Source organism: Octodon degus, unplaced genomic scaffold, assembly GCF_000260255.1.
Source record: "Octodon degus isolate 3935 unplaced genomic scaffold, OctDeg1.0 scaffold00093, whole genome shotgun sequence".
In the NCBI taxonomy this organism is placed as follows: domain Eukaryota; kingdom Metazoa; phylum Chordata; class Mammalia; order Rodentia; family Octodontidae; genus Octodon; species Octodon degus.
The window spans coordinates 9637962-9649560 of NW_004524669.1; the positions used below are offsets into that span (position 1 = coordinate 9637962).

Consider the following 11599-nt stretch of genomic DNA (forward strand, 5'->3'; position numbering starts at 1 on the left):
CCACCAAGCAGTGAGAGTGTCTCCAGCACTGTGGAAACGCACTGTTCTCTGGAGACCCACGCTGCAGAGTGCGGTGTGAGGAGACCCCTGCAGGTTCACTGCCACCGAAGTCTGAGCCTCCTGAAAACCTGGATTTCCTGCTCACATTACACAGAGCCTCTTTGCTACTGTTATTTTCCCTTTTTGACTTGGCTGTCAGGAAGCTCAGAACTAAATTTATACTAAATTGTGCTAGTTTCACTCTTCAATTTCTAACACTGATTCAATCTTTTACCTCACTAGCCCCACCAACTCTTATCTTCTTTCACCCTTGTTACAATGCCACCCCCAAAGGAGAAGGAATCCAAGGCTTCACCTGTGCCAGGCATGCTCTTGGCCACATCCCCAGCCCCTCTAATTTGGAGGTGGTCTCTACCTGCATAGGCTGGCCTTGAAATTGTGATCTTCCTGTCTTGGCCTCAGGAGCATATGGGATTGTAGTGTGTGTCACCACACCCAGTTCTAAGCCTTTCCTAAATTTTTTCATAAAAATACAATTTTAAGGAAGTGGATTTTTTTTTTTTTTTCATCAACCATTAAACCCCGGAGAAGTACTTTGGAAGTAGAAGGTGAACAACCAATAATTAAGTGAGGACTGCAGCTTACAGAGGCTGGCCAGGCAAAATTAAAAGTGTGGCCTCCAGGAATCAATAATAAACATAGCAGATACTACCAATGCGTTCCCAGGCGGGGATAATTAAAGATAAACAAGTGCCTCACCCCGAATCAAGGTGAAGTTATGTGCTTCCTATTTATCTTGTGTCACATGTGTTGATTAGAGTTTAGTATTTATTATCTCTTGGGAAATTTCGTAATTAGCCTCCGCCTTGGAGCTTTCTAAGGTGCACTTCATTTCTGCAGGAGGGAGGGTCCCGCGCTCCGCACCACTGCACACAAAGCCTGGCTGTGGGTGATTGACGGCCAGCTCTGGCTGTTGACGAGCATCCGATTTCCAGCGACTGGACCTTGTTTTTCTTGAGCAACTTCTCATAAACGCTGCAACAGCTCAAGCTGATACTATGTGCAAGCCTGTTACCGAGCTATTAATAAATGCTGCCTCGCCTCAGTGCAGGGGGAGGGTCAAGCTGCTTACCCTCTCCAGCGGCTGAAAACAACTTCCTGTCTATTTTGAAAAGTTGGGACTGCCAAAGTCCTTGATTTCAACTGGGTATTCTGCAAAGATACTCGCTGAAAAAAAACTTACATCTAAAGGGCTCACGGGGAAAAGGCAAAAGATAAGCTGGAAACGGGAGCGCACACCTGTACACGCTCCACTGGGCAGGCTGAGGCAGGAGGGCCACAAGTTCAAATCCAGCTGAGCAATTTAGAACCTAGAAGACCCTGTCTCAAAATGAAAAATAAAATAAAATGGAGCTGGGGATAAAGCTCAGTGTGAAAGCCCTGGCCCAATGCTGTGTCTCTCTGTCTGTCTGTCTGTCTGTCTGTCTGTCTCTCTCTCTCTCTCTCTCTCACACACACACACACACACACACACACACACCCCACTCATAGGCAATGCTCTGTCAACCCCCTGGCAGCAAAGGTTTTTGCAAATGAAAGAAAGCAATGGCGGTAACCCTGAACTTAAAGTGAACCAAGGAGGTCTGTTTGTACACTGATCAGAGCCCTGCTGACTTTGGCTCTTCAAGGTCAGGGTTTAATACCTACTGGCTGTGCACTTCGGACCCCAGGCCCGCCCTATACACAGCTCTCCGGGAGGCGACACAGCTCTCCGGGAGGCCACAGCACCCTCAGTCCATTTCACAGCTAGGAAGATTCCGGCCCATAGAGAGCAAGGGAAAGAATGCTGAGGCCACACAGGAGCCAGGACTGAGGCCTCCCGTGGATGCCAGCGTTCTTCAGTGAGGAGCTACCCATGGGAAGACCGTACAGGAGGGCCTCGAGAAAGGTCACACAGTGACGGGGACAGCCTGCCAGGGTCCTGAGAGGTCAGTGGAACCCACCCTGGCCACTGCCTCCTTCACCCTTGCCTGGGCCCTAGGCAGGCATCCGGTGTCCTGTCTCACTCTGGGCACCTGGCTTTGTGTTTCTTATCCTCTCAGAGCACAGAAGAAGGCAGAAAGCCCAGCGCTTCTGCTCCTTCCCAGGTGGGGCCCCACCCAGGTTTTATACCTAGCCCAGGATTCTTCCCTCTGCACTGCAGCGGCCAGCCCTCCAGGCTTCCTTCCAGCTAAGGCAGTTTCAGGTCAGCTCTCACCTACTGCTCACAACAGAAGAGAATTTGGGCTTCCCAGTCACTTCGAGAGCCACTGAGTCATGGTGGTGGTGATTTGACCCAGTTTTATCTAGACGGCCACCCTGATGCTTCCATGAGGCCCAGAGACGACCCGGCCACCCCGCAGCCCAGCACCGGCCTCAGTAACGCAGTACTGCACTGCTCTCCGGGAGAGGGTGAGCCCTGTGTCCCAGCTGCTGCAGTGCTGGCCCCCAGAGGTGACCCCAGCCTGCCTGCCTGGTGGAAGAGTTGATTTTGTTAGAAGTAGCAAGGGACAGAGCGGGGTCCTTCTTTTCCCTAGTGATAACTTGAGTTTTTACAAAAACCTGAGAACAATTATTTCTCAAAGACAAGGGATGCCCTCTAGCCCAAGACTTGGGCGAGCCCTGTCCTGAGCACTCCCTGAGCTTGCATCTGGGTGGAAACCCCTCCAGGAGCCTCCTCCACTCCCCTTCCCAGCTCTCCCCGCCCAGCGCCTGGGCACCGCGGCAGCATCCTTCCTTCCCAGCAGGCACTGCACTGCCAGGGCCAGGTGCTCCTGGAGGGACCCCGACATTCATCCGCCCCGCCCCTTGGGACTGGATCTCTGTGAAGCCAAACTGACCTGGGGTGGGACTCTACAGGAAACATCGGCTTTTGCCTTCTTTTTTCCCATTAAGCTTTTGTTGTCCATCGCAAACACCATACGTAATTTTCTTTTTTACTGAAGACTTCAAAAGCCAACTGTGGAGATGTTGCCCTCGGGCCATACATTGGGAGCCACCGGAAGGGTGCTGCTTGGCTTTAAACAAGGTCCCTTCTACCCGCACAGCCAGGTCCCAGTGCAGCATTTGGGCACCCTTAGACACAAGGCCTGGAAGATAATGGGATACCTTGTTTTATATGAACATTTATACACCAAGACCCTGGCAAGGGGCTGACTTCATTGGGATGCTTTATAGCTTAATCCGTCAGAGTGATTTATACCCCCCTTTGTCTAAGCCTCTATGCTAATAAATTTTACAGATTCTCCAGAGCTGTCTGGTTCTTCGTTGCTTCAGGGAGTCAAAGTGAGGGGAAAATAAAGGAGCAAGTTGCTAAAGAAAAAAGGAAAAATTGGCCCAAATAAAACCTCTCATTACATTGGGTAAGATAAGCGGCAGTGGGGTGGGGGAAGAAAGGTTCCCAATGCAGGTAGATAGCTGTGATTAATCTGGTTCTCAAGGGGGAATCACAAGTGGCATATTTAGCAAGCTAATCTACTGGGAAATATTTTGGTCCTGTACAATTAAATCCAAATCTAAGGGCAAACCAACAGCTGTTAAGCCAAGCACAGTTGGGAAAGGGGACAAGATAAAACTGAAGTCTAAAAAATACACTCCATCATCTTTTATAGGTTAAAAACACAAAAGAAACACTTGGAAAGAATTTGCTAAGATCGACAGTTTTTAAGATTGTGTACAGATTTTTTTTTACAGGTGCAGAATAAATTGTTTTCTTTTTTTTCTTTCCCCCATTTCCCCTTGTTTCAAAGTTGAATCTGGGGTCAGAAGTTCTAATCGTAACCTCAGACTGGAATTCCAGATGGTGTGCACAGGACTGGAAGCAGCTCTCAGTTCATCAATTTCACGGGCCCACGTATCCGAACAGCCACGGCCTGGCCTCCATCCCCACCGCGGCATTAATGCAGAACAAATTGAGACATATCCTCTATATAATTAGTTCCAGAATTTAAAAAGATTTACGGTACACTAATAGAGGCAGCTCTGTGGAATCCTTTCAGTGGGGACTCTGGGCACTTGGGGACAGAGTAACCCCGGGCTCCAGACGGGAGAGGGGTTCGCACTGCACACCCCTGGGTGCTCAAGGGCTCTGCCCAGGTCCAGGGTCTGTCACAGGGGACCACTGTGTGGGACTCTGGTCAAAAAGATGGAGGCGACTTAAAGGAAGAGAGGGGCTGGAGAGGGAGCTGGTTGCCAATCCCTTCCTTATTTTTAAAATCTGATTTTGAGATTTCTGGCGAGATTCTTGCACTGCTGAGGAGCAGGGTCCCTGGCATGGCCGCTTCCTCGCCCTGTGCCTCCAAGCACACAGTGCAGGCTGCCTATTCACACAGGGTCTCTGGCAGTGGGCGCCTGGACCAACAGGGAGTGGGGTGCTGAGCCGTGGCTACGGCTGGGACTGCGCTTGGCCTGGTGCAGAATAGTGGGACGAAACGGGGAGGGGTCCTCACTGACACACCTAACACAATATGAAAGCTATGCCGGTGGCTGAGCTCCCTGCTTTCCGCCCTGTTCCCGAGCCTGGAAGAGGCAGGATTGGGGCCAGGGCCGTCACGGGAGGAGGCAGGGACTCAGCTTTGCCACTAGGACTTTGCTGCTGTGCTTGGGCAAGGCAGGTAGTGAAAATCACCGTGTGCCACAGTTAAAGCCCAACACCTGCTCTAGCCCGTAAGGCGAGTGCTACTTCCCTGCGGGTTTCCCACTTTAGATTGGGGAAAGCAAGGGGCAAGGGCCGCCCCGCTGAAGGTGGCCACGGAGCTGAGCCCAGTCCAGGCCACTAGTGCCCACCCCCTTTCCCCGCCTGGTCTGGGTCTGGGTTCCTTCTTTTTAGAGCAAGGAGCTGTAGCTCCAAACCTGCATGGGGATGACTCAAGAGATCCGGGTGCCCAAGTCCACCTCCCGGGGCCACAGGGCGGGAGAAGAGCTAGGGACCCTCGTGGGTAGGAGTCCTCTGCCCTGCGCAGGAGGGGGAGGATGGCGGCCTCCGCAGGGGTGAGAAGTTAAGGACCCCAGGGAGAAAGAAGGAGGCACTCATTTCGCTGAGGGCGCTGAAGAACAGAGGCCGAGGCACCCTGGGGGCAAAAGGGAGCTGCACTTTCTCTGCCACTCTCAGAGACCCCAAGAAAACCAACGCCAGGGTTTGGGGTCCATGGCTGTTTCCTGCGCCTCTCCAACACCCAGACTACTCTCACCCTCCACCACCGGCAAAACCTTATTATTATTATTATTATTATTATTATTATTATTATTTTTTAAATGTGGGGCAGAGACTTGGTGTAACCCAGCTTGGGGTTAGATCCTCTCTCTGGATTACTGTCCTGTCCCCCAAAAACTTGCGAAGTAGAGAATGCAAACAACCTGTCTCGGCTTTGCAACTCCGCTTTTGCATTCTAGGCTCTCCTGGAGCACAGTGCTTGAGTTCTAGCTAAGAAAAAACAAAAAAACCAAAAAAACAAAAATAACGAATTCCAAGTTGAAATTAAAGGTGGGGAGGAGGGAGGGAGGGGAAGGGATTTGGGGCGCTCCAGGGTCCACCAGGCCTGAGCGAGGTCCCCTCTTAGGGCCCAAGAGTCCAATGAGGCTCCAGTGCGCGCCTCTGTCAGCCGCCTCACCGCAGGATCTGGGCTCCAGCGAGGGCTTGCACGCCTTTTTTTCTAAGAGTGTGTTTGTGTTTGCGAAGCGAAACAGTTAGGAACCCTTCCTTTCTTAAATGGAAAAAGATGAAAGGAAAGTGCGCACAGCGGAGCTCGAGAGCGGCGCAGGAAGGAGGACCACGGGTCTCGCGCAGCTTCGTCTCCAGCCTGGGTCCTCCGCGTCTCCAGCGCCTCCGGCGCGCACCGTAAGCTGAGGAGGGCGTTGCCTTCGGCCTGAATCTCCGGAGCCGAAAGTCTCCGTTCCACAGCCAGAACTTAGTAGCGGCAACAGAGACAGCACGGGAGTGAAAACCAAAGCGGTAAATCAAGGCCGCGGGGACGCTCAGTTTCTTCGCAAAACTGCGACTATCGCGATTCAGCGCCGCAGGCTGAGCGGGGACCGAGCTCCTCCCAGCCGGCCGCTGCTGGCCGGAGCGCCCGGCTTCCCTCCCGCTCCTGGCCGTCCCAGGCTGTGCCGTCGCCGACGCCTCCCGGAGCTCGGGGCGTTTCCACGAGCCGTAGAAACGCGCGTTACAGAAACCAAAAACCACAATAAAAGTAACCCTAACCCCGCCTGGCGCGGGACTCGAAGGAACTACCAGCTGGAGTCTGTTTCGTCGAAGCTACACGCTCCGCATTCCCAAGGGCGCACGCTGCCTCGCAGGAGGGAGAGGCTCCAGTCCCCACCCGGTGGCCAGCCTGGCTCGAGCCTCCTGGCCTGAAAATGGACCCAGGGCCGAACCTCCGGCTCGAGCGGAGGGCTCCAGGCGCCCCATCTGCCCGCCTACGCCCAGGAGCCTACCGGTTTCCTCTCCTCCCCAACAGGGGGCCGCCAGGCGCCGCACAGCGCCGACACTGGCCCGGGGCGGCCCAACTTCTCTCCGCTAGCCGCAGCATCCCGGCTTGACCGTAGTAGATGCTCCTCCGGCCGGCCGCAGCCCTCCTCACACCGGAACTGACCACCAGGTGGTCGGTGAAGCCTAGAAGGGCCCCAACCCAGGGCGTCTTTGCCTCGGATCTCGATCTCTGGGACTGACCCCTCCCCAGAATCTCGGGAAGAAGGCGAGAAGCCGAGGAGTCCTCTCCGGGACCGAGAGCTCTGGTGCGCTCCTAAGTTCCGCCCTCCATCCCTCCCTGCAGCCCTCCCCGCTCCAACCCTCCCACCAGATCCGCTGCCCCCGCCATTGTCCCGCCGCCCCGGTGCTGAGGGGACCCTTGGCTCACCCGAGGGACAGCCAGGCCGCGAGCCCCTATCGCAGGCAGGCTGGAGGGGAGGCAGAGGGAGCGCCGCGGCTGGAGAGGAGGAGGCCAGGAGGGAGGGAGGTGACTGTGGGGGTCTTGGGGTTCCGCCCCCACCCCGCCCCCGCCGAGGGCGCCCTAGAAGCCTAGCGCCTCGCCCGCCCTCCGGGCGCAGTGTGAATGGCGCGGCCCGGCCCGGCCCGCTGGCTCCTCCTCCTCCCCCCGGCGCCGGCCCCTCGTATTTGAGCTTTGGGAAGCTGGGGGCAGCCAGGCAGCCGGGGTAAGGAGTTCAAGGCAGCGCCCACGCCCGCGGCTCTGCAGCTCGCCCCCCCCCCTCGCTCGCAGCCCGGGCGCGGCGAGTCCGGGTCCCGCGCTTTCCCGCGGCTCAGGCTCCACGTGCGCGCCTGCTCCGAGCCCGCGGCCAAGGCGGCGTCGGGGCCCAGGCAGGCGCTGTCGCGTGGGGCGCCCGTCGTCCCTAGCCAGGAACGGCGAACGGTACCCATGGGCTCGGACGTGCGGGACCTGAACGCACTGCTGCCCGCGGTGCCCTCGCTGGCGGGCGGCGGCGGCTGCTCGCTGCCCGTGAGCGGCGCTGCGCAGTGGGCGCCGGTGTTGGACTTCGCGCCCCCGGGTGCCCCGGCCTACGGCTCCCTGGGCGGCCCCGCGCCGCCGCCCGCCCCGCCGCCGCCACCGCCGCATTCGTTCATCAAGCAGGAGCCGAGCTGGGGCGGCGCCGAGGCGCACGAGGAGCAGTGTCTGAGCGCCTTCACCGTGCACTTCTCTGGCCAGTTCACCGGCACCGCCGGGGCCTGCCGCTACGGACCCTTCGGGCCCCCGCCGCCCGCCCAGGCGTCTTCGGGCCAGGCCCGGATGTTCCCCAACGCGCCGTACTTGCCCAGCTGCCTGGAGAGCCAGCCCGCCATCCGCAACCAGGGTGAGTGGGCTTCCCGCGGCAGCCCCCAGGGCCGCTCCCTCCCACACTGCACCCTGCGCTCCGCCGCCTTCCCCGGCGACGGTGCGCACAGCGCCAGTTCTAGCACTCTCCGCCGCCCGACGGTTCGCTGGAGGCGGGAGGCGCCTAGGCCCCTGGAGCCCAGGAGCACCTCGGCTGTGCGTCTCCAGGGGCAGGGAAGTGGCTCTCTGCAGGTCTTGCTCTGCTTGGGGATAGGTTTCCTTACCCAGGTCACCGACGCTTTGCCGCCAGCGGCGGATTCTCAGGCGTCGGGGCCGAGCGTCCGAGTGGGACCTGCGCGCCCCTGCGGTGAACGCGTCTCAGCCGTGGCGGGGGACTGCTTCACGTTGAGCGTGTAGGAAGGCAGCCCTGCAATCACCTGGCCGTGGGGACAGTGTCCGCCTCCATGTGTGACTCTTGGACGTGGTAGTTTAGTAGGACAGCACCATGCGGGCTGCTGGGGCGGAAGCGACCGCAAGCTCGTGGGACCCGCTGCCATGGGCAGCGGCACCAGGCTCTTGTACCCTGGTCTTTGTGCGCTGGGTATCCCTCTCTGCGCTAGCGCACGGCTCAGCTGGGAAGTTTCCCGAGACGGGGCAAGAGCCAGGACTGCCTCTGTGCCCTCTCCTAAACCCTGTGCAGCGCCCTCCGCCTCTCTTCAGGGCCAGCACACACCAGAAAAGTGAAAAGTCAAAGTGGCTTTTTTGTTGAGTTCATTTGCTTTCCTTGCGGTTGAAAATCTAATTTGGTTTGATTCGATATTTTAGGAAACGCTTTCCCAACACAATGGCCGCGCTTTTCCTGGAGCAAAACTTGGTGCGGGCTCGGGAGTGAGCGGTTGGTGTGGTGTGTGAGGCGGAAGGGGAGGTGATTCGCCCCCTAATACTCCTGGCTCTGTGCTCCCACCGCTCTCTTCTTCATCCAGCCAGGAGCATCGGTTTCCCCCCTCAAGTCCTATGAAACCAGAGCCACTCTTTCTGCCCTAAGTATCCAAAATCTCTCGGGCTAAGGAACCGCACCCTACCAGGTCCAGAAGTGCCTATACTTTTCTGTTTTGTTTTTGATTTTTTGAGACAGGGTCCAGGCGGGCCTTGAACTCCCTATATGTCTGAGGGTAGCTTGGGACTGGTGTTGATCGTCCTACTTTGGCCTCTCGGGAGTGCTGGAATTACAGGCAAGTGACACCAAGCCTGGATTTCCCATGCTTTCCTGAATTAAATGTTCCATACCGTGGAGCGTGGGGTCAGGTCAGCCCTTGTGAACAGCAGAGGGTCGCGTTCCAAACGCACCCACCATCTTTATTTAAGAGACAGGCGCTACTAGCCCTGGGGGCCTCTGCTTCCCCAGCTGTGAGAGTGGAGGGAAGATGAGTCGTCTGGAGTTTGGGTTGGCCTTCGGGGGCTCAGGACTCTGAACGCAAAGCCCAGCGGCACCCAGACCTCCCGGGGTCAGCAGCCGCGCAGCAAGAAGCCGCAGGTGTGTGCTGCCACTGGAGGAGGTCTGCCGTTCCAGCGAGAAGCTGCGGGTCCACCCCGTGGGGCACGAAGGCAGTCTTTTTTTCAGTCCAGCTCGGCTCTCTGCCTCATGAGGAAATCCCGAAGGGGAGGGATTCCCAGAGCAGGGTCAGAACCTGCAGGCAGCTTCCAGTCCTCCAGGAGTCCTTTACTTTCCTATAGAAATGTAGATGAAAAGCCGGGCTTGCTCAACCTTGGGCTAAACCTGACAGCCGGGGGCCGGGTGAGGAGCCCTTTAAACCTCTCTCCTCCAGAGACTGCAGGGCAGGTCTTGACCCTCAGATCCCGTATTTGTTCCTGGGGTTTTGGGGGTCCCTGTGACTCTCCCAGGAGTGCAGGACCACAGAAGCCAAGGTGTCGGCACCCTCCCATCAGTAGTCCAAGGCCAAACTCTAGGCCAGCTCTGGGTACCTGTCGCCAAATCAGGCACCTAATGCATCTGAGCCCGAGGCGGGCACCTGCCTGAGGCTCAAGCCCTCTATTTCCTGCAGAACATTCATTTTATGTGTTTCTTAGATGCAGCTGGCAACCCAATCTGAGCATTTCGTTAACAAATACTGAGCACCTACCCTTTGACAGGCGCAGGACAGATGGGGGACTTGGCTGAACCCCTGTAGCTGAACGCGCGCGCCAGTTTCTGGCAGGGGATTTCTTTTGCATTGCTGTGAGAGGAAGGGATTGGGGCTTGAACCCAGGCCTCGCCGGGGCCATGCTCCAGGGATCCCTTGCCCTCCGCTGCTCCCCATCCCCGCCGACCCTGAGATAGGTTGCGCTACCTGAGGCACAAACGATCGGAGCCCTCATCCAGGGCGGCAGGCAGGAAGGACTTTTCTGCCCCAGCCCCAAAGCAGGGCTTGGGAGCAGAAAGGACACTTGCCCACCAGTCCCTCCCAGCCTTCCCTCCCCCAAGAATGGGGCTCCTAACCTAGGCCTGGGCCCCGCCCAGCTGTCTCAGGGCTGTTAGAGACCAGCCCTGCCTGAGGACCAAGGGTGCCACAGGCGGCCACTTTAAGCCGGTATTTTGTATCTTATTGAGGAGAAATTCGATGTTCTCCTGCAGCAGCAGTGGTCCTTTTCCAGCCCACTCTGCGCCTCCATCCCTCTATCCTCCGTCTGCACCCCTGTCCCAGCTGGAAGTGCCTGCCTTCCTGCAAGCTGGGTCAGGGTCTTTCCAGGGCGTCACACTGTGGGAAAGGCACCACCTTGGAGCTGGCATCTCTGCATCATATAGGTGGACCAGAGGAAAGCTCCCCAGTCACCCTGAGTGTCGCCGCTGATTAAGTCTGGTGCTCACTGCAGACCCAGGGAGGGGTCTTGAGGCTGCCTGGCCAGCAAGGTCTGAGTCCCATCTAGGGGTGCTGGCATTATGAGGCCAGAGTTCTGGGGTGCAGAGTTGTAGCCTGGGACCTACAGCCTCTGTTCCCAAGAGCTTGTGGGACCTCCGCTCGAGGCCTGCTCCTCAGCTCAGAATGGGGAAAGAGTTCCTCTAGAGAAAATTCTCTTGGTTGATTTTCTCTTCCTCCTTATTAAAAAAAATTCTTCCAGCAATACGGTTTCCCTTGGGCAAAATTGGATGCTCAGAACCAAATTTCATTGCCGACTCATGGGCCTGACACAGGAGCAAGTCTTGGTGCCTACCCACCTCCAGGGCACACACATGACTGGGCATCTCTGCCCACTTAGCGGGCAGGAAATGGAGGTCCTTGCGGTAGCACAGAGGGTGAGACCTGGGGGCCCCTCCAGTCAGTGCCCGGGTGCTTAGGATGCACCCACTCCTTCCCTGCTCTCTGGGGCCTCGGAGCCAGGACAGAACCCAGGTAGGGGTAGCTGGAGTCCTGGCTCTGTACAGAGCACCTTTTGGAAAACTTGTCATTGCAGATGCTGGACCACAAGCCATAGGGGCGAGAGCAGGTGTGAGGAGCCTTTGTCTTAGAATCTGGGGGCCTGGGCACCCCATGCAGGGGAAGGCTCTGGACTGGCCCAGGAGGGAGGAGCCCAAGTTGGGGACCAAGGTCCAGGGCCACACTGCCCCCAGGACACTTCCTCCAGCCTCTCTGGAGTGTGCATTTAAAACCATGTCAGGGCCTTCACACAAGATCTTGGCTCTCAAGTGAGACATGTTGCCTGCTCCCGCCTTTGGGGCAAGGAAGGAGCTTCTGGGCACTGCTGTAGAAGCTGGGTAAGGGGCAATGCGGTACCCGCACACTTGGGCACTGCTGTAGAAG

The 11599-nt window shown here is 57.3% G+C and overlaps 1 protein-coding gene across 7 annotated transcripts in view; it reads left to right on the forward strand.

The window, feature by feature from the left end:
• Positions 1-7128: 7128 nt before the first annotated feature.
• Wt1 (Wilms tumor 1) overlaps positions 7129-11599 on the forward strand; it is a 38296-nt gene continuing 33825 nt past the window's right edge. For 2 of the 7 annotated variants that reach the window (XM_023722790.1, XM_023722791.1), the window contains exon 1: positions 7131-7842. In XM_023722790.1, coding sequence (XP_023578558.1) covers positions 7410-7842 — 433 coding nt within the window. In that variant the 5' untranslated portion in view covers positions 7131-7409. Of the gene's footprint in view, positions 7843-11599 lie in introns of all 7 variants that reach the window. The other 5 variants (XM_023722795.1, XM_023722796.1, XM_023722793.1 and 2 more) reach the window with 4 other exon arrangements.